Source organism: Telopea speciosissima, chromosome 5 (assembly GCF_018873765.1).
Source record: "Telopea speciosissima isolate NSW1024214 ecotype Mountain lineage chromosome 5, Tspe_v1, whole genome shotgun sequence".
NCBI lineage: Eukaryota > Viridiplantae > Streptophyta > Magnoliopsida > Proteales > Proteaceae > Telopea > Telopea speciosissima.
The window spans coordinates 49361056-49383597 of record NC_057920.1 but is presented as its reverse complement, the minus strand read 5'-3'; the positions used below and the strand labels follow the sequence as shown (position 1 = coordinate 49383597).

General features: G+C 46.1%; 1 protein-coding gene across 1 annotated transcript; it reads left to right on the top strand.

Moving 5' to 3' along the window:
- Positions 1-12124: 12124 nt before the first annotated feature.
- LOC122663034 (uncharacterized mitochondrial protein AtMg00860-like) lies at positions 12125-12628 on the top strand. The gene has a single exon (XM_043858743.1). The coding sequence runs from the start codon at positions 12125-12127 to the stop codon at positions 12626-12628; it is 504 nt and encodes a 167-aa protein (XP_043714678.1).
- Positions 12629-22542: the final 9914 nt, after the last annotated feature.

The following is a 22542-nucleotide window of genomic DNA, read 5'->3' as shown; positions in this document are numbered from 1 at the left end:
ACATCCAGCTCCGAGCTCCCAACCCAGGGGAGATGGCCTACTATATCAGGCCCAGCGAGGTGGCTTTGTACGAGCTGCCCTTCAAGTACGCGTTCAGGCTCCCCATCCTCGACCTAGTGGACCAGATCTTGGACCACTTCCACCTGTCCCCAGGTCAGCTGGTGCCGAACTCTTGGCTGGCTATATATGGCTTCTACGCCCTGTTTTACAAGATGGACCGAGGTGCAAGCGTAGTGCTTTTCTCTCAGATCTTTTTCTTAAAGAAGTCGCCAGAGAAGGGGTGGTACTATTTCAACCGCCGATCTGGGAAGAGTGCGGCCCTGGGCGGCCACAAGTTTTTGGTCGGTACCCCAAGCTTCAATAAGTATTGGAAGCCTCATTTTTTCTTGGCTTCCATTCCAAACAACCCTCTCCGAGCTGAGTAGAAGGAGATCCACTTGAACTATGTCAACAGGGTATTGCCCCTGACCGAGAATGAGCTGACCTCGCTCGACCTGATCCTCCAGTGTCAGCCCCTCGACGTCCTCCAGCTTCAGGATGAGGGGTTCCTTCAAAGGTGGCATATGACCCCTGGTAGGAGCCCGGGCTGAACCCGTTTCTGTTACCCGAGCTGACCCCTTTACTTAGCCTTCTTTCTTTTTTGGTTTGTTTCTAACGTTTTGTCTTTCTTGCAATGGTCGGCCATATTCCCCCAATGGATTCAGCTCGGCTCAGGGCCGAGACCATTGCGGATAGAAGGAAGAAGAACGCCGCGAAGAAACCTCAAGGTGAGTCTTCCAAGGCGCAGAAGGGTAAGGCGACGCTTTCAAGCCCAGCTGATGGGGTGGTCGGTCTCGAGGCCGAGAAGGATAGAGCCCCGCCGAGCCCCTCCTAAAGAGGGAAGGGTCGAAAGGGCGAGCTGAGCCCGCTGAGGGACATAAAACGCCAAAAGCTCTCGGCCAATCTATTGGGTGGTGGTCCTCCACCTGTGGCCTCACCCCCCGACATCTCCCGATACGTCCTGGGGAGGGCCTCGGCCAACAATGTTCTGCTGAGGCTGACCTGGTGCCTCTTCCCAGGGGACTCATCTTTGACATCGGCCGCACATGCTAAGGAATGGCTGGACGAGGGTTAGCTCCCGATCGACAGGGAGAAGCTTGAGGCGCTGTCCGACCCCGAGCTCCTCTCTACTCTGTTCCAGGATTTTAACATGGTAAGTATTCTATTCGGCTCTTGAGACTGGATCCAACCTGTGGAGTCCGACCTGACCTTTGTTCGGATGCTTTCTTGTAGGGCTTCGCCAAGGCAGTGGAGACCATGCTCCGTTTTGAGCAGCTCTTGACTGAGAACCACTCCCTGGGCGTCCAATGTAAAAAGGCTTACCCGGATGCTCAGGAGGCCATTCAGAGGCATCAGGAGACTCAAGAGAAGCTCACTGCAGCCGTGGCTGAGGTGAAGGGCTTTAAGGCCGAGGTGACCAGGCAGAAGGAGAAAGTCAAGGCTCTGCAGGCTCAGCTGGAGAAGGCCAAGGAGGACCTGGCTCTGGCTCGAGATGAGGCGATCAACGACTACTTCCTATCGAAGGAGTACGCTGACATATGCCATGAGATCAGGAAGCCTCCTTATGCTGATGGTTTCGAGGCAGGCCAGGCTGATCTCTTGGCCGAGATCAAGGCTGCCTATCCCAATCTCAATCTCTCACGCTTTGACAATGATGCGACCACTGTGGCTGAGGAATTGGGAGATGAGGAGGGCGTCGAGGTCACACAGGCTCTGCTAACCGAGGACCCTACGTAGGCCGATCTCCTCACCCTTAGCCCTGAGCCCCAAGACCTCCTTGTCGAGCACACGACCGTGGAGGTCGCCGAGGTCGCTTATAAGAATGCTGCCGAGGAGAGTGAAATGTAAAGTTTTTTTTTTTTTTTTTTTGCTGGGCCGAGCTGCCCACTATTGTAACCATGCCGAACAGTCGGCTTGCAATGAATGAAAATCTCTTTTTCTCTAAATTATCTAAGTATTTTAGCTCAGTAATTGCTTGCTTTCCTTTTCCTTGTAGTTTTGAATGTTGAGATTGAGCTGCCGACCCAGTCTTGTAGCTGAGCTCAAGGACTGCCGGCCTAATAGCATGGACGCCATACGTCATCTCGGGTCAGATACCATTTGAGTGGCTATATTGCCGAGTTGACACTATGGCCGAGCTCAATGCCTTAGATATTTTACTTGATCTTTAGTTTTTGTTTAGCTTGGCCATAACATGCTTTTGTAGTTGTTGGTTTAGACGTCGGTCAGTCTATGAGGACTGGTCTTACGACTTGGTTGTCGACCTATGAGGGTCGGTCTTTGAGGTCGGCCAGGTCTATGAGGACCGGTCTTACAACTTGGTTGCCGACCTATGAGGGTCGGTCTTCGAGGTCGGCCAAGTCTATGAGGACCGGTCTTATGACTTAATTTTGGAGCTAAAAAATACGCTAAGTGGTGGAGAAAGACTTTGTTTTATCGAATTAAACATCGGGGCCGAAGCCGAATACAAATATGCTCGTCATAAACTGTGCCGAGCAGAATACTTAAGGAAATTATTGAAAAAATTTCTTCAAATTTTTTGAGTTCCAAGGTCTCGGTACCTTCTTGCCCCCCGAAGTCTACAAGCGAAACGTCCCTGGGCGAATTTGCTTGGAGACTATATACGGGCCTTCCCAATTTGGTGCTAACTTTCTTTGCTGCCTTGGTTGGGACTCGCTGAGCTTTCTGAGGACGAGGTCCCCCTAACGGAAGTGTCGCTCTTTTACCCTTGAGTCATAGTACTTTGCTGTCCTCTGTTGGTATGTAGTGTTCCAGAGTAGGACATTTTCTCGAACTTCGTCGAGGAAATCAAGGTTGGCTCTCAGCCCATCTTCATAGGTCTTCTCATCAAAATTGAGCACTCGGTATGACGATGCCATGACCTCAACTGGGGTGAGGGCCTCGGTCCCATATGCTAGCCGAAAAGGGCTCTCCCCAGTTGGCGTTCTTAAAGTCGTCTTATATGCCCATAGGACACTTAGGAGCTCTTCCACCCATCTTCCTTTGGCCTCATCCAACCTTCTCTTGATGCCGGCGAGTAATGTTCGGTTGGATACTTCTACTTGTCCATTTGCTTGTGGATGAACTACCGAGACTGGTCGAAAGTCAATATAGAAGTGTTCGCAGAACTCTCGGAAGGCCGGGTTGTTGAATTGTACGTCATTGTCTGTGATGAGCACTTTTGGTAGTCCAAACCGGTAGATGACCTTATCTCGGAAGAACTTTTCCATGCTCTTCTCGGTGATGGTTGCCAGGGGCTCAGCCTCGACCCACTTGGTGAAGTAGTCGATTCCCACGACCACATACTTTCGATTCCTTGATGCTGGGGTGAAATCCCCCAGAATATCCATCCCCCACATAGCAAAGGGGATCGGGCTCAACATTGGGGTCAGCTTTGTTGTAGGTCGGCTCGGCACTGGTGCGAAGAGCTGATATTTCTCACATGTCTTCACATATTTCATGGCCTCTTCTTGCATTCTCGACCAATAAAATCCCTGTCGTAGTATCTTGTATGGCAGAGCTCGGCCACCCATGTGGCTTCCGCATATTCCTTCATGTACCTCGGCTAAGGCATACTCGGCTCCCTTCGGACCGAGACATCGGAGAAGGGGTGCTGAGATGGCTTTCTTATAGAGCACCCCGTCGATCATGGTGTATTTGGCAGCTCGAATTTTGACTTTCCTTGCTTCATCTCGATTCTCCGGGAGTTGGTCATTCTCCAAGTAGTTGATAATGGGGTCCATCCAGGTCGGCTCGTCCTCCGCAATGTGTTTGATGCTTTCCTCCGGTAATGAGGGCCTCTCTAGGATTTCTATGTACACTGATCGGCTCAGATGTTGGAGGTCGGCCTTGGCCAACTTTGATAAGGAGTCTGCCGCCATGTTCTCCTTTCTCGGTACTCGGGTTACCTCAAAGTGCTCAGGCTCGGAGATCAGATATTGTGCTCGATTTAGGTAAGCTATCATCCTTTCATCTTTTGCCTCATAGTCTCCGCTGACCTAGTTGACCATGAGTTAGGAATCTCCTCGTACCTTCAATCGCTTTATGCCTATGGCTCTGCTGACTCGAAGTCCGGCCAGGAGGGCCTCATACTCAGCCTCATTGTTTGAGGCTGAGAACTTGAACCTTAGGGCATATTGGACACGAAAGCCCTTGGGGCTCACTAGGATCAGCCCTGCCCCGCTTCCCCCGAGGTTGCTCGAGTTGTCAACGTTCATGGTCTAGGTCGGGTTTGCCTTAGCTTCTGCATTGACCTCTTCTGCTGTCTTCTCTTCTTCGACTCCAAGGTCGGGCATTCTGCAATCGACGACGAAGTCCGCAAGGGCTTGTCCTTTGATCACGGTCCTCGGGCTATAGCTTATGTCATACTCACTCAGCTCAACCACCCAGGTGATCAGCCGACCTGACACGTCGAGCTTGTGCAATATCTTCTTGAGAGGCTGGTTGGTTAGCACTGATATCGAATGAGCTTGAAAGTATGGCCTTAGCTTTCTCGCGGCCGTGATAAGGGTGAACGCTATCTTCTCAAACTTAGAGTATCTCATCTCGGCGTCGACAAGAACATGGCTGATGTAGTATATAGGCTTCTGAGCTCGGCCTTCTTCCCTAACCAACACCGCGCTAACTGCCACCGGGGTGGCAGCTAAGTAAACTTGAAGCTCCTCTTTTGGCTCGGGTCGGCAGAGAAGAGGCGGGTTCTCCAAGTATTTCTTCAGCTCTTCAAAAGCTTGTTGGCACTCGTCCGACCAAACGAAGTCCTTCAGGTTCTGGATGTTCTTAAGGGCCTTGAAGAATGGTAGGTACTTGTCGCCCGACCTCGACATGAATCGTGCCAACGCCGCCACTCTCCCGTTTAGCCTTTGTACTTCTTGGATCGTCCTTGGAGGGCTCATCTCTTGGATGGCCTTGATTTTTGCCGGATTGGCTTCGATGCCCTTGACAGAGACCATGAAGCCGAGGAACTTTCCCGAAGTCACCCCGAATGCACACTTGGCGGGGTTTAGTTTTATTTGGTTCTTCTTCAATAACCTAAAGGCCTCTTCTAGGTCGGCCAAGTAGTGCTCGGCCTTCAAGCTCTTTACTAACATGTCGTCCATGTAGACTTCCATGTTTCTTCTATCTGCTCACGGAATATATAGTTTACGAGCCGCTGGTATGTCGCTCCGGCGTTCTTCAATCCAAACGGCATGACCTTGTAGCAAAAATTTTCTTGGTCAATTCGGAATGCCGTGTATGACTCATCCTCCATATGCATCATGATTTGGTTGTAGCCGGAGTATGCGTCCATGAAGCTTAGCATTTGGTGCCCTACCATGGCATTGATCAAGAGGTTGATCTAAGGTAGCGGGTACTCGTCTTTCGAACAAGCCTTATTGAGGTTGGTGTAGTCGACACACATCCTCCACTTCCCGTTCAGCTTAGGGACCATAACGACATTAGCCAACTAGGTTGGAAATTTTTCTTCTAGGATGAACCCTGATCAGCGAAGCTTCTCCACCTCTTCTTTGATCACGGCTTGCCGATCAAGGGCGTAGACATCGGCGTTCACCTTTAAGAAGTTTCCGAGCTGATTCCTTTGATCCTCGCTCAGCAATGATCCGAGCTGGACCACCTTTGTTGGGTCTTCCTTGCTGATGGGGAATGGGGTCAGGTCGTCCTCTCCTTTTGGTGAGCTCATCCCGCTGATCCTCAGGGAGGTGCTTGACGCACATTGCCATTCCTTGGACATTGCCTTTGTTTTGCTTAACAAAAGTAGCATAGCACTCCCGTGCTTTCTTTTGATCACCTTGAACTTCGTCAATACCGTTCTCGGTAGGGAACTACATCTTCAAGTGCATCGGCGAGATGATGGCTTGGAGAGAGGTCAATGATGGGCAGCCGAGTATGGCGTTGAAAGCCACCACTAACCATACTACCATGAATTTGACCTGGATTTTCGCTTGACATGGAGCTTGTCCGATCATGACCAGTAGGTCGATTGAGCCCTTGATGGTAGCGGTGGCTCCCGAGAACCCGTGAAGTGAGGTGCCCTCCTGTTTGAGCGCTTTATCGCCGAAGCAAACTTGTCGGTACGCGTCTAGTGACATAAGGTCCACGGATGCACCAATATCGACCAATACCCGATGGACGGGTCTCTTCGCAATTTCTACCTACATCACTAAAGCATCGTCATGAGGTAAACTTATACCTTCAAGGTCGGACTCGATGAAGGAGATCGTCGCCACTGGCTTGACCTTCTTGGTGGGCATCTCGGTGACTCCGACGAACAGCGCGTTTGCCTTGGTCTTTCGAGTAAACTCTTGTCCAGGTCCTCCGAGGATGGTGTAAATGGGTGCTCCTTTGTCAGTATCCGGCCCCGCCTCCTCATCTTTTTTGTCAGCTCGGGCTTTACTCTCGTCCCGCTCGGCTTGCGTATTCTCGGACCTCGGCTCGGTCCTCTTCTGGTCGCGGCCCTCGGGCCTTTGACCTCCGCGATCTTCTCGGCCTCCCCTGATGTACCTCTTCAAGTTACCTACCTTGATCAGCTCTTCGATTTCTCGCTTTAGCTGATAGAAATCTTCGGTGTTGTGACTGTTGTCTTTATGGAATAGACAATACTTGTTAGGGTTCCGGGATGACTCGGCCTACATTGGCCGAGGACGACGGATGTATCCGTCATCTTGGATTTGCATTAAGATCTCTTTCCGCGACGCGTTCAAAGGGGTGCAATCTGGACTTCGAGCTCGATCCGACCTTTCAGTTTGGCGATCACTTTTGGTCCTCTTCTCATCCTTTCGGTCGTCGGTGGCCGACCTCTTCTTCTCTCCCTTGCTTTCAGTCATTTTTTGCGCTTGGAGCACCTCTGCCATATTCGCGAACTCATTACACCTTTCCAAGAGCTCGGCCATGTTTTTGGTTGGTTTTTCAGGCCAGGTCCTTGATCAGGTCCATGTCGGTGAGTCCGTTAATCATGGCCGTATGAGCCGTGGCCTCATCCAAATCCTTGATGTCTAAGGATTCCTTGTTGAAGTGGGAGACGAATGCTTGGATCGACTCGTCAGACCTTTACTTCACACTGAGGAGGTTGACCATCGTCTTCTTGTGTTTCATGCTACTCTGGAAGCGCGTGACGAAGGCTCGACAGAGCTGGGCAAAGCCTGTTATGGAGTTCGGTGGCAACCAAGAGAACCATGAGGTCGTCGCGCCCTTGAGAGATGCGGGGAAAGCCCGACAAGAAACAATCTCGGTTCCCCCGTACATGGTCATCATCGCATTAAAGTAGTTGATATGATCTGTCGGGTCGGTCGTCCCGTCATACCTGTCGAAAGGTGGTGGCTTGAACCCGACCGGTAGAGGCGCGGTCATGATTTCGGGAGGATAAGGGTGTCGTCCGACCAGTGAATAAGCGTTCGGGGTTGCCTGTTTCTTCAATCCCTCCACCTGCTCGGCCAAGTCTGGTAGCCGCCTTTCCAGCTCGGTTTCAGGTGCTCGGCCGTTCGGCTCATCCACTTGGTGCAAATTGTCTTGTTCACTCAGTCTAGGTCGGCCATTTTGTCCTTCAGCTCGGGGTCGGTATGCTCGGTCTTCCTGTTGTGGTCGACCATTCTGGTCGGCTCGGTTAGCTCCATCCCTCCTTATTCTTCTTTCCACCTGGAAATTGGACCCGTGGGGGCTCCTCTGTTGCTCTTCTCGGGGAAGCGGGCTTCGACGCCGGGGGCTATGGCGAGATCCTTCTCCTTGCCTCACAACACGTCTCCCATTTGGCTCGTTCCCTTGTTCTCGGTTTCCCCTCGGCAGCCCGTCTTCTCCGAGTCGACCAAAAAATACCGACCTTCTCACTACTGAGCCTGCTGGTTCGATTTCTTGCCCTGCCCCCGGGCTTCGGTGATGCCCTTACTCATCCCGTCGAGCGCCTCTACTAGGGGGTGGAAGAGGAGTCTTCTGACGAGACGGGTGTGATGACGCGGCCCGCGTTGGCTAGGCCCGACTCCGGCCACCATTCTACTGCAAGTTTCCCTCTACGATCACTGGGGTTGGAGGGGGCGCAACTAGTGGTTGGCCCATCAGCCCACCCCGGGCCATCTGGGTCATGAAAGTACGCAGCATCTCGTTGGTGTGGAGCATCTGCAGCTGCAAGTCCATAACTTGTAGGTTATTTACCGGGGCTTTGGGGTCCAAATTCTCCGATAAGGGCGGCGGCGGTGGTAGACTCAACCCGTTCAAGTTTGGCTCGACCTGTGCCCGGTCAGCCGCTACTGTGTCGAGCACACTTCCACCATTCCCACCCTCTAGCGGGGGAATGGGATTGGCCTCGGAGCCCGTGCTGGGCTGTGCACCCCCTTCCCGAGGGGGTCTTCCGATCGTATCCTGTCGCTAGGCTTCAGGGGGCAGTGATTGCCTCGCCCACACAACGGGCTATAGCTCATCCCCACGGGAAGTCGAGCCATGCTGCCCTGATCTCATGTGCATCATTGTTGCTGCTCTTGAAGTTGGTAGAAACGACGATGGCTTGCTGACGTCGTTCTCACAGACGGTGCCAAATCTGTTGCCTGTGGAAACCTTCGGTGCCCGGTTCACCCACTGATGAGCCTGCAAAAAATCTAGTGAGCGCAAGAGAGCCGGTGTGGCTCCGGCCTAGGAATCTCCGACGCTCAAGTTAGGTCTCCAATGCGACAGCGTAATAGCTAGTGAAAGTAAGGTGTGGAATTGTGCTCCATACCTAGGTATTTATAGGGGGAGATGAGGCGGTTGGGAGAGTCCTAGTATGGTAGGAGTTCTTCTTTTGGAAGGCTCTCTCGCGTAGGGCGGAGTGGAGAGTCATTTTCGGGGTCGGACTCTTGTTAAGGTAAGAGTCCTAATGGGAGCGTGATTCGATATCGTGTAGGGATCGTGGTTCGATCCTTATTCTGGGATACTCGGGCGGTGCTGACGTGGCTCCGCGATTCCTGGTAGGCCGTTGTGATGACCTTGGTGGAGGGCTCGGCCATGGAGGTCTGCCATGGGAGGTCGATCTCGGCGATCACCTCGGCCTTGACCGTCCTATGTATGTTCAGCCAGGGAGGTCGAGCTCGTCAGCTACCTCGACCTAGGCCGTCCTGTGTATGCTCGGCTTGGGAGGTCGAGCTCGTCAGTTACCTCGGCCTAGGCCATCCTGTGTATGCTCGGCCAAGGAGGTCGGCATGGATGATGTATCGCGGGTTCAGCAGAGTGCTCGGCCCAACCATGCGATGTGACGGATATTAGATCGGCCCGGTTTTTGATTCAGTTCGGTTCGATTCTTGGGATGACCCCGGCTCAGCCACGTGGCGGCTTCTGATTGATGATGTGACTTTATGTTGTATCACTCTTGTTTGGTTAGATATGGAGTGTGAAGTATGAGTACAAATTTTAGTGGTGAGGTAAATTGAGATAAATGAGTAAGGTAAATGAGTAAAATAACCAAAAGTGGAACGAAACAAAATCAACGTTTTCCATGAGTTAGCTGTAAGGAAAATATTTTTGTCTGCCTCACCTGCTTTTTCTTGCTAAATAATATTTTATCAAAAATAAGTTTTTCTAGTTTAAAGGGGAAAAATACAATTGAAAAATTTTATGTAATGAACCAGTCTATTCCATTGAATGATCAGCTCATTAATGATACCCTTAGCAGTGAGTTGATACCAGATTCTGTTTCTACCAATGAAGATGTTGATACTGCTATTCCAAATGGACAAGGTGGACATCTTCAGCCAGCTCAGCAAATAAGAAGAAGCGCCAGATCAAGAAAAGAGCCGAACTGGACAAGAGATTACAATATGGCTTAGCAGGTTAGTGGGTTCCAGCTGAGATTCTTTTAGTGAGTTAGTGGGTGGGATATTGTTAAAAAAAGCTTCTAGAATTCTTGATTGTTAGTAGTGAGTCATAAATAGGAGATTGTATTCGATGAAAGGGGACAAATGAATAAAAGTTCTATTCTCTTCCTTCTTCTTTCCAGGAGTTACTGAAACTCGAATTCAGAATTTATCCTTCTGTTTGTACTTCATTACAATTGGTGCTTTCATTCTTTCCAATGGCGGACGGCACTCGCGCCAGAGTTGATGAACAGCTCAAGAGTAAGCAGGCGATTCACCATCAATATGATGCCAAGCTCGAAGAGATTACACACTCCTTGAGGAACTTGCAAACATTGTCCATGGAGGCAATTGCTAGTAAGGAGCCGCAATTGCCGAAGGATTCAACGCAATCTCACAGAGCCAGTGAAGGATCTTGGTTTTCTCCTTCAAATCATTCAACTCCTAGATTCATGCGATTGGAGGTGCCTCGCTTTGATGGCACGACTGATGTTACTGGCTGGATCTTCAAGATTCAGCAATTTTTCGATTTTCATAACACCTTTGACGAACAACGATTGATCATCACTTCCTTCCATCTGGATGGCATTGCTCTCAGCTGGTTTCAGTGGATGCAATCCAGTGGGTTATTACAAGGATGGAAAGGGTTCTTGCAGGCTGTTTCCACTCGATTTGGCCCGTCTCTGTTTGAAGAACACAGAGGCGCATTGGTTCGAATTCAATAAACATCTTCGGTATCTCTTTACCAAGATCAATTTGAGCAATTATCCACCAAAGTTACAGGTCTTTCTGAAACCTTCTTGATCAGCATCTTCATTTCTGGTCTTAAACCTGAATTAAGAAGAGAATTATTGATTGCCCAACCGATTTCTTTAATCCATGCCATGAGTCTAGCTAAACTACATCAACAAAAGTCTTTTGATATCCGTCATTCTAATGTTTGGAAACCCTCTTTACCCAAACATTCGGTGACCAATTCCGGCATTTTGGGTCCTCTTCCATCTAACGTTCCTCCTCGTCAATTTTCCATTAAACGCCTCACCCCAGAAGAACTCTCTGCTAAGAGGGATAGAGGTCTATGTTACAACTGTGACGAAAAGCATGCCCCTGGTCACAAATGTAAGCAGAGGATTTTGTTATTGGTGGGCGATTCTGTTGATGCAGATGAGGAACCAGATTCTACAATCATTAAAGAAGATACAATTGAGGATGCTCCATTACATGAAATCAGTTTACATGCTCTTTCTGGACAACTCAATCCCAGGACCATTCGTTTGAAAGGTATTTTTGCCCAACACCAGCTTCAGGTTTTGATTGACAGTGGTAGTACGCATAACTTCATCAAAGAAAGCATCTCTATTAGATTGGGCTTAACCATTCTTCCCTGCAAACAATTTAAAGTTTATGTGGGTAATGGTGAGTTTTTGGTTTGCAACCAGCAGTGCAAATCCATTCTCCTGCTCCTCCAAGGTACTTCCTTCACTGTCGACTTATTTGTATTACCTATAGAAGGTGCTGAGGTTGTTTTGGGCATTCAATGGCTAGAATTGTTAGGCCCAGTGGTGACTGATCATAAACTATTAACCATCGACTTTACTTGGGATGGCACGAATGTGCATTTGGTGGGGGAACCCCTTGTTCAAAGTGAACCTCTGCATTTAAAAGGCCTCAAGAAGTTAGCTTCTTTGGAAGGCATAGCTTCCATGTTTCATCTGCACGTAATTCAAGAGGAGAACCGTGAACTTGTTTCCATATCCCCTGTTATTCAGCCATTGTTAGATGAGTTTCAACAGGTTTTTTCTGTTCCAACTTATCTTCCACCTACGAGAGCATTTGATCATCACATTCATGTGTTACCGGGCTCACAACCAGTCAATGTGCGACCCTATAAGTACCCCCACTTCCAGAAATCAGAAATTGAAAAATTGGTTAGTGAAATGCTTGAACAAGGTATCATCAGAAACAGCACAAGTCCCTTCTCCTCACCTGTGTTATTGGTTAAAAAGAAGGATGGTACTTTGCGTTTTTGCGTCGATTATCGGGCTTTAAATGCCATCACTGTGCATGATAGGTTCCCTATTCCTACTATTGAGGAGCTCATGGATGAGTTACATGGTGCCCGGGTGTTCTCTAAGTTGGACCTTCGTGCCGGTTATCATCAGAGTACATGAAGGTGATGTTTCTAAAACTGCTTTTCGTACACATGAGGGACACTATGAGTTTATAGTCATGCCTTTCAGCTTAACAAATGCTCTCCCTCTACCTTCCAAGCTATTATGAACGCTGTGTTCAAGCCATTCCTTCGCAAATTTGTGATAGTATTTTTTGATGATATACTGGTTTATAGTAACTCTATTGCTGAACATTTTTCACATTTGAGAACCGTTTTCCAATGTTTAGCAACAAACCAGTTGTATGCTAAGATGAGTAAAGGCTTGTTCGCTCAAGAATCTGTGGAGTACTTAGGCCATATAATTTCCAGTTCTGGCATCCATGTTGATAGCAGTAAAATCAGTGCCATGCTTCACTGGCCACCACCTCAGAATTTGAAGCAGGTGCGAGGATTTTTGGGCCTCACAGGTTATTATAGGAAATTTATCAAACACTATGCCAGTGTTGCTGCCCCATTGACAGATCTTTTGAAGAAGGACGCTTTTACCTGGACGGATTCGGCTCAGCAAGCTTTCATTGAACTGAAATGTTGCATGACTTCTGCCCCGGTGTTGGCCTTACCAACTACGCATTGGATTTCGAGGTTGAAACTGATGCTTCCGGTGTAGGAATTGGGGCTGCCCTAAGCCAAAATGGTCATCCTTTGGCCTATTTCAGTAAGAAGTTGTCTTCCAAAATGCAAATGGCATCCACTTATGTCCGGGAATTGTTTGCAATCTCCGCAGCAGTCCTAAAGTGGCGACATTATTTGTTGGGTCGTCGGTTTATCATTCGGACAGACCATCGAAGTTTGAAAGAATTAATGAGCCAGGTTATTCAAACCCCGGAGCAACATCACTATTTAAGCAAGCTACTTGGTTATTCATATAAGATTGTCTATCGGCTTGGGAGAGACAATGCTGCAGCCGATGCACTCTCTAGAGTACCTGCTCTGTTGACTGATACTTTTGCTGAACCAGCCTCACATTTTCCTCTCTCTACTCCTCAGTTTGATATCATTGATGCCTTGTTGGAGGCTAATGCGCAAGATACTGAGTTGTTACGTTTACATCAGCAATGGAATGATGGCTTATTGGCTGATTCAGGCTATGAAGTACGGGGTGGTGGTTTACTTATTTATAACAACAGAATGGTGCTTAGTTCTTCTTCTCCATTGCGACATTCCATTTTGCAAGAGTTTCACTCTAGCCCATTGGGTGGACATGCCGGGTCATTACGCACTTACAAGCGTGTTGCTTCGAGTTTCTTTTGGCCAGCCATGCGAAAGGATGTCATTGCCTTCGTACGCGACTGCGCAACTTGTCAACAAATGAAGTTCCTTACTACAAGACCAGCTGGTCTTTTGCAGCCGTTACCCATTCCCCAACAGGTCTAGGAGGATATTTCCTTGGACTTCATCACAGGCCTGCCTATGTCACAGGGGTTCTCGGTGATTTTTGTGGTGGTGGATAGGCTATCTAAGTTTGCACATTTTAGGGGATTGCCTTCTTATAATGCTAGCAAGGTAGCCCAATTGTTCGCTCAGATGGTGGTCCGGCTTCATGGTTTTCCGTGCACCATTGTGTCTGACAGGGGTTCTATTTTTCTCAGCCAATTCAGGAAGGAGCTATTCACATTAAGTGGCACGACTCTCAACTTTAGCACAGCGTACCATCCTCAATCTGATGGTCAAACTGAAAATATCAATAAATGTGTGGAGCAATATTTGCGATGCTTTGTTCATGAGAAACCCAACCAGTGGTCGAAGTTCTTATGTTGGGCTGAATTGTGGTATAATACCTCTCACCACACTGCAATTGGGATGTCCCCATTCCAAGCATTATATGGGAGATTACCCCCATCCATTCCAGATTATGTTTCGGGGACTACTTGTGTAGAGGCTGTGGAGCAACAACTTGGCAATCGGAGAGCTCGGCTTCATCGTCTCAAAATTAATTTGCAAAAGGTCCAAACTACAATGAAGGCAGCAACTGATGGACACCGTAGGGAGCTTGAGTTCACGGAGGGCGATTGGGTGCTTCTCAAATTACAACCTTATTGTCAACGCACTGTGCAATTTCGCACTTCTTAGAAGCTGAGCAAACGTTTTTATGGCCCCTTTCAGGTGATCCAAAGGGTGGGGAAGGTGGCATACTATCTTCAATTGCCGACAGGGAGTAGGATACACCCTGTATTTCATGTGTCTCTACTTAAACCTTTTCGGGGGGATCCACTTTTTGTGTTACATAAGTCCCTACCTCGCTTCAGCCACCAACATCAACCTGTACATCGTTCGATAGCAGTCTTGGCTGCTAGGAAGGTTGTTCTGAATGGTTGCATTGTACCCCAGATCTTACTTCAATGGGAGGGATTGGCCTTGGAAGATGCCACCTGGGAGAATTTTCAGCCTTTTATTCAAAGGTTCCCTGGTCTCCACCTTGAGGACAAGGTTGATTTTGAGGGAGATGGAGTTGTAATGAACCAGCCTATTCCATTGAATGATCAGCTCATTAATGATACCCTTAGCAGTGAGTTGATACCAGATTCTATTTCTACCAATGAAGATGTTGATACTGCTATTCCAAATGGACAAGGTGGACATCTTCAGCCAGCTCAGCAAATAAGAAGAAGCGCCAGATCAAGAAGAGAGCCGAACTGGACAAGAGATTACAATATGGCTTAGCAAGTTAGTGGGTTCCAGCTGGGATTCTGTTAGTGAGTTAGTGGGTGGGATATTGTTAGAAAAGCTTCTAGAATTCTTGATTGTTAGTAGTGAGTCATAAATAGGGAGATTGTATTCGATGAAAGGGGAAAAATGAATAAAAGTTCTATTCTCTTCCTTCTTCTTTCCAGGAGTTACTGAAACTCTAATTCAGAATTTAACCTTCTATTTGTACTTCATTACATTTTAACTCCTATTTTCCTAAATTGTGGTCTCGATATGATTCTTATTGTTATCGATATTGTGATGTGTCTATCAAATCTAAATAAATTGTTTATTTTTAATTAATTTACATTTTCTGTCACACCCCACTTCCCACGATCAAGGTGGTGTGACTGGGATGCACACAAGCACCCCAACATCCCCAAGATCACAGAAGTAGTAGTCAGCCCTCACAGTCCTTAATCCAACATAATTATAATTGAAGCAGTGGAAATAGAAGATATAGGAATAAATCAGAGTGCGGAAGCTAGACTCGTGATAAAATATACATAACCATGTGTGAATTATCCTTTAAACATCCAAAGTTTTCAAATAGACATAGTAGTAAATAAATCTAAGTTATTACATCTCAAGGTGGAACTAAAAATAAGGTTGGGGCCAAGCCCACCAAAAACATCACAAAACTATAAATAAAAAGAAAGTAACTTGAGGATCTTATTCTCGATCATAGTGTCCCATAGGCACACTCATCACATCCTCAATCAACTCCACGTCCCTTGGACTCTAGAATCCACCAATCACCACCATGCTCAATAACACCCACAATATCATCGGTGTCCACCGACATGGCATGTCTTGCATCAAAATCTATAAAAAAAGGATTCCATGTTGAATGAGCTTCACTAAGCTCAACAAGTGAATTAAAGCACACAAGCATACACAATCAATCATGAATGCACATTTCCCAATGACGCAAACCAAACATGATAAACGAATCCCACAACATCCCATACCACCAGGACAATTCGTACATCAAATCTAGTTTACAATCATGCACATGAAAGCATGAATGAGTTCATTTTATTATTCCTTACCTAACAAACAAATGCCTAAGTCAGGTACTAGTGCTACTGCAACGCCCTAGGTAACATCCCTAGTCCCAAAAATGACGGAGCCCAACGATGCCACCCGAGTTGCGGTTGAAAGTCAGCAGTATCGGACTAGACATTAGATTATCCGTAAACCCCCGATATAACCTTAGCTCTCACTCGGTACCGAAACTCTCGCATAGCATTTTCCGAATTTGAGCATAGTATTCCAATACGTCGGTCCACCATCGGTTATCTAACACCTCACCCCCTGTTGGTAAGGTGTGTAGCACTGGGGATAATTCATCCTAACCATTATGCATCTACATGGAAAATAGCGCATGTAGATGCATATACCCAGGTCGGGGCCATAGTACCAGATTCCCCGTCGACCACACTATCCTCCCATCTCCTATGGCATACACAACCACATACAAGTACGGCGAATGTGGTACCGAAGATCTGGTCGGTCTGTCACAAAGCAATTTCCAACCTAATACAATATGCAAATATAATAACCAAATGGCAATCACGGGACCGACATTACCCTCGGTTCCCAGATTCCATTCCACATGCATGATGCATTTCTGCCAATAATATCACCAAACCAATAAATAAACGACCAAATATGTCAAACCTACCCCCTAATAGGCTGGGAATTGTGAATGAAGGACAGGAACCCTTGGCAAGACATCCAAACACACTATGGGGCATCACTCCAGTGATTGAATTTAATGGAGAACCGCCGAGAATGTCCTCCCACATACCTGTCAGAAGATGGATTGCAGACCCATGCAATTGCACTACCCACTGCATAATGTACAACATGGACTCCAGGTAATCTCTCTCCTCCTCATAAATATGGGGCCCACACCTGGAAAGAGGTGCATTTGACCCTGGGCATGATGTAGGCACAAGGCCTAAGCCCTGGGCCAAGCCCCTGTGCAAGTACAAAGGATTACAGCTTTGCTGTATTCTTTGGGCGGTGCACACATCACCCAGTGGATCGCCCAGAGTGGTAAAATTGAATATTTTAATCAGTAGAAGTGTGGGGACCACCCATATTGACCATGGATACCCTCCAGAGGTAGATGGAGTCTTGGGCACCATAAATTACCCTTGGACCCCTGTGGACCCCATCAGAGTGGCCAGAATGGCCCAAAATCAGTTCGAAAATGCATTCTTGAAAGTGGGCCTAGGCTGCCAAACAGGCCCTAGTTGTGGCTGAACTATAAATAGAGAACTCAGCCTAATTTTGGAGCCTCTATACACTGTTCAAACCGTGGGAAGGGAGAGAAGAGAGAAAAGAGAGGAGAAGAAGAAGAAAGGAAGGAGAAGAAGAAGGGAAAGGAGAGGAAGCTTACCCCTGCCTCCAAGCTCAACCCCAGCAGCCTACCAGACCAGGTTTAGGTATAAAAATATATCCCTTACCTACTGGTTCTCTGTTCTTCACCTTGGATCTCAGTGTTTTGATGGTTGTTTTAGTTAAAATAATTACCGCAAGCGTACGGGTCAATCGTAGCTACGAGTTGAACACGAGGAGATATACACCACCCTATTTTACTCAATTTAAAGTAATGCAAAGTGAATCAAATTAAAGTGTTAGATTAAACTAATTAAACTAACAAATTAACACATCCTAACTCATAAGCATCTAACGAATTAAATTGGTATGAATTAAATTGGCGTCCTAACACATATCCATCTAACCAGAACCACATAAAAAAAAAATAAAAGAAATAGAGAGAGAAGAAGAAGAAGAATAAGATGGTAGAAGAGAGAATGAGATAGAAGAGAGGGAGAATGAGTTTAAGAGTTTAGAGAGTAAAAACCTGGATACTTGAACAAACCTTGCATGGCTTCCTCTTCTAAATCTCCAAGTCTTGTCATCAACTTAGGAACTTAGATTAGAAAACTTGAAACTAAACTAGAATTATTACAACCATATTGAAGACATAAAATTAAAGCATGAATCAAAAGCATTACAACCATGGAATTGAAAGCATGAAATCAAACTAGAACTTAGAAAGCCAAAAACTAGAAGAAGAGAAGAAGAAATTTCACTAATTAATTGAACTAAAAACTAAATTAAAACTAAACTAAAACTAACTTAAAAACTGAACTAGAACTAACTTCTCACAACCCAAAGGGCAAGGGTATTTATAGAGGGAAGTGGTAGGAGAAATATTCTCTAAGAAAAGAGAATATTCTCTTCTCCTTCCTCTTTTACATTGCCTTGAATCCCAAGAAAAAAGAAAAAAAAATTGAAAGAGGGAGAGAAAAAAATCCTAGATACATAAACTTTCTATTTATTAAAAAGTAACTTTCTAATTCTAACTTGTGCTTCCTTTTCTTTGTAGGTGTCTTCTCCAAGCAATGAGATCAAGGCATCTTTGACTTTTCAACCTTCCATAGATGAGAGAATATCTTTCAAAAGAAATCTATCCCAAGTAGAATTCCAAAAGTGCCCTTGAAAAGTTGGAGGAGAGAGAGAGCAAGGGTGATGACTAGGATTCCACTTACAGTTAATGAAATGTCAAATCTGTCCTTCAAAAAAGGTGGAGCATGGGATGCTTATATGGGCCTCACTGTTATATTCCTTACGAAAAATCACCCAAAATAGACCCAAATTTCGTCCAATTTGGAGTTCGGGAGCCCAAGATATCTCAAGTTGAAGTTGGACTGCTCCAGAGCCTTATAAATAGAATCTTTCGGCTGAGAGAAAGATAACTTCTGATAATTGTGCTAAGGCTCCTGGAATCCGAACTTCCGCTTTACTTTGTTTTCGACGGACTGTTAATAATTACAAATAAACCCCTATCCACGGAAACGGCCGTAACTTCTTCGTTTCAACTCGGAATCAAGTGCCGTTTGAACCATTGCGAAGCTGACTTGACAGGCTACGCATCCATACTATTAATACCTCAAAATTATACTAAGGGGCCCATTGTAATCACATCCAAATTTGATTGATTGGCATGATTCTTTCAGTGCTCAATCCAAACTTGATTTTCTCGACTCCTGGGCGCTTCCGGCTATTCTTAGCATCTTTTGCTCCATTTTCACAAGAATTCACCTAAAATCTGAAAAGCACAAGAAAGCACCAAAGTAACTCTATCCAATGTGGTAAAATGTATGCTTTATGCCCTAAGATTTCACACATAAATGTGCTTATCAATGGTGTTTCTAGTCATGGACAGCCCAGATCACCTGAGGGCTGCTATGTACTGCCTCAGATCCAACATGCAAATAGATTGCATGGAAGATCTAAGGGTTATTCATGTATTTTTACTGGTGTTTTATACTTGGGACCAAAATCTGTCCCTGTGCCAGACTGCACTGCCCTGTTGCACCAAGAACGGGCAGTCTGGGCTTGGATCTGTGCACACAGGCTGCTCTCGACCTAGCCCTGTGTTGCAACAGCCTTAGACTACCCTATTTTACATAGGATCACCCTTGCATACAGCCCAATCCATGGCCATATGCTGGAACACAGCTGGGCTACTATTCCCTGTGCTGTCTGGACAGCTCCTGGCTGCCAAGTGGTGGGCCCAGGCCATGATCCATATGGACCACTGTAAAACACTCCACATGGGGTCCACAATGACCTAACATGTATGAAGGATCGACCATAGCACTGCCTGTGGTGCAAAACCCAAGGTCTGGAGCCTTTTCACGTTTTAAACAGGCTCTGGGCGATGCACACATCACCCAGAGAATTATTATGGGCTGTTTTATAGGTCTAACTTTGGGGGCTTCCACCTGTGGACCATAAACAGCGTAAGGAGGTGAAAAAAGACCAAAATACCCCTCCTCACATCTGTCCACAAGTATTTACACCTTGAGTACCCAAGTGGACCCCGCAGGGCTTGGAAACCCTGCCTGTGTTGGTCCAGTAGCACTACTGACCTAAGGGCTGTGTTGTGAGACTGTTGGGACTATGAACTATGTACCACAATGGTAAAATATCATACCTAACCCTGAACCACATTCTCTGGATGATGCACCGGGACAGAGACCTAAAGCTCAGTGCAAGACCCAGAGAATTCCAAGTGAAATCAGACTGAGTACTGAGTCAGACCAGTGAGTCTAGATCAATACTAGGACATCCAATAATAATTTTGAATATTAAATAACACATGTCTGATTTAATTCCTTAGGATTTGATCCTGCGCTCGAGGTGCATTGCCAGACTCCAACCGAAACTGAACCAGCAACAGGACTTGTAGGACCAGACCAAGGTGAGTGGAATGTCATCGTGTATGTACGTGTAACATGAATAATATGCTGAATTTAATCTTTACAATATTAATACTATGATACATGTTTAATTCAAACCTCATAAATACAAAGCAACACTGTGTTGACTATTGGACAATTCTGTTTGATTATTCCATGCTGATTGTGAATGCTAGACTAGATGCTGTAGCCGGCTTGGAAATGAGGCCTGTGGTAGCTCGTAGAATGGGATGCGGTTGACACCACCTGACTCATACGATACCATATAGACATGGGGTTAGAGTTTCATCACCCGTGCTACACACCCTTGCCAATAGGGGTTAAGGTGTTGGATGCCTGTGGGAGTTACCGTATATATGAGAAAAGAAAAAGAAAAGCAAAGAAATATGATTATAGGCTATATGCCGAGCTATAAGCTAGAAAAGAAAAGAAAAGAGAAAAAGGGACGGATGCCTCACAGGTTAATCATAGAGGGCTGGTCGGGCTGACCTTGGTGAACGAATGCGGGAGCTGACTGGTCCTCTCCGATAACTCAACGGGTGTATCGCGGGAAGGGGTTAAAAGCTCGCACCAGGAATACATGTATTAGGGATTGTAGTAGCACTAACCTGCCTTAGTTGTGATGTTAGGTGGCTAATAAATAATTGGACTGCATTTTCATGTAGGATCCATATGATTGCAGTTGCATATGCATGTATGATGATATGTTTCATTCACGGGCTCAGTGGGGCTCACACTCTGTTATACATGTTTTTCTATTAGATGATTGTACAGGTGGATGTCACTGTGGCGGGGAGGCTTATTACACGGGGGAGAGCCATGGTGGTTATGACCATATTGGTGTGGACCCCGACGGAGGTCGTGCCAATGGTCTGAGTGTTCTCGGTGACTACTGAGGACTGACCCGTGAAGGGTGTTGACGTGGATGCTGATGCTATTGCTTTTTGTCTTGGGGACTCCTTTTTTACTTTGTCAGGAGTTTATCCCCGTTTCTACTTTTAATTTTTCTCTTTCTTTTTGGGGGCTAGAGTTACCTCACCCTGTATATATTTTCCTTTTGTTTAAGCTGATGTATTTAATATCTTTTACTGTTCTGTTTGTGGGTGTGAGAGAGGGAATGATCAGACCTATTTATGTATATATCATCATTTCCTGTATTGCTACGCTTCCTTTATCTTTTAATGTAATTATAGTTTTTGCAGCACTCTGAGTTTACATGTTGTATTACTATGGATGTGTGTTTGTGAATGGAGTAACTGCTTCTAGATCCATGGGATTTGGCGGATTACTGTTATGTAATTCGGGTCACCTACCTAATCCTCCCAGGGGGTGGTTAGGGTGTGACAGAGCTTGGTATCAGTGCGCGAGGCTCTTTGTACATTCACCAATGGTAGAATAGGAATAATAAATTACAAATAATAAAACATGCAATAAGTAAAAGCTACAGGGGGTAATTGTAAAAAAAAGGTAGAACACATATTTACATAATGAAAAGTTAATTGTGGCCGAAGCCACTACATAAGTTCTACTGGAAGTACTACTTCCAAATTACATCAGCTGACAAAAAAAAAAAAAAACTACATAAACCATGAAAACAAAAAGAGAAAGTCAGAAATACATCCAACAAGTCAGGCTAAACATAAGAAACTCGGGCCGGGAAAGCTACTCCTGAGAAGATATGTCGCTTGGTGGAGGCTGAGTTTGTCGAGAGTCGACGCGGTAGTAAGAGTCCCAGAAATCCAAGCACTGCTCTACGGAACCTACTCTCCCCTCTAGGGATGTGAAGCCCTGATCCATCCTCGTAGACATCTCTATAAGCTAGGTGCGGAGGCCCTGAAATTGTGCCATCATATCAGACCATCCGTAGGACTCTGGCATCTGCGAACTAGTAGCACCAGTCGGCACATAGGAGGGCAAGTCAGTAAACTGTGCTCCAGTCCCCTCAATATCACCCTGCTCCTGCAGGCCAATCTCCTGCTCCTGTCCCAGCTCCATCTCATCTCCCTCCTCTGGATCACTCTCAGGTTCCCCTTGCACTTTCATCTTCAGGATCGAGGTCTTACTGATAGGTCTAGACCCGTCCCTATCTATGTACTCTCTAGCTAGGGGAACATTGAAATGTCGAAACACTAAAGTTAGGAACTTTCCATACGGTAGGTTCCCATCAGAAGGGTTTTGAGCATGGTATAACATGGCCTGCATTAGTAGATATGGGAGGTTGATCACTGGACCCCCCTTATCAGCTCCCAACAGGCAGTAGGAGATGTAAGCCCTAAGCATAGAGATATCGCCCAGAGAATGATTCTTTGTCGTTTTTTATATAAATGATTATGGACTTGTGAGTTTCACCTAAAGACAGCATAATAAACCTAAAAACATTAATTAAATAAATATGTCAAAAAAAATAAATATTATATAATAGTATAAATAATTAAATAATAATTCGAAAAATGACTAAACAAGATAATTATACGTTATACCTATGGGTAAACTATCAAATTAAGATATATGGGGATTAAAGTTTTCTCTCTTTTATTTAAATGGTTATAAA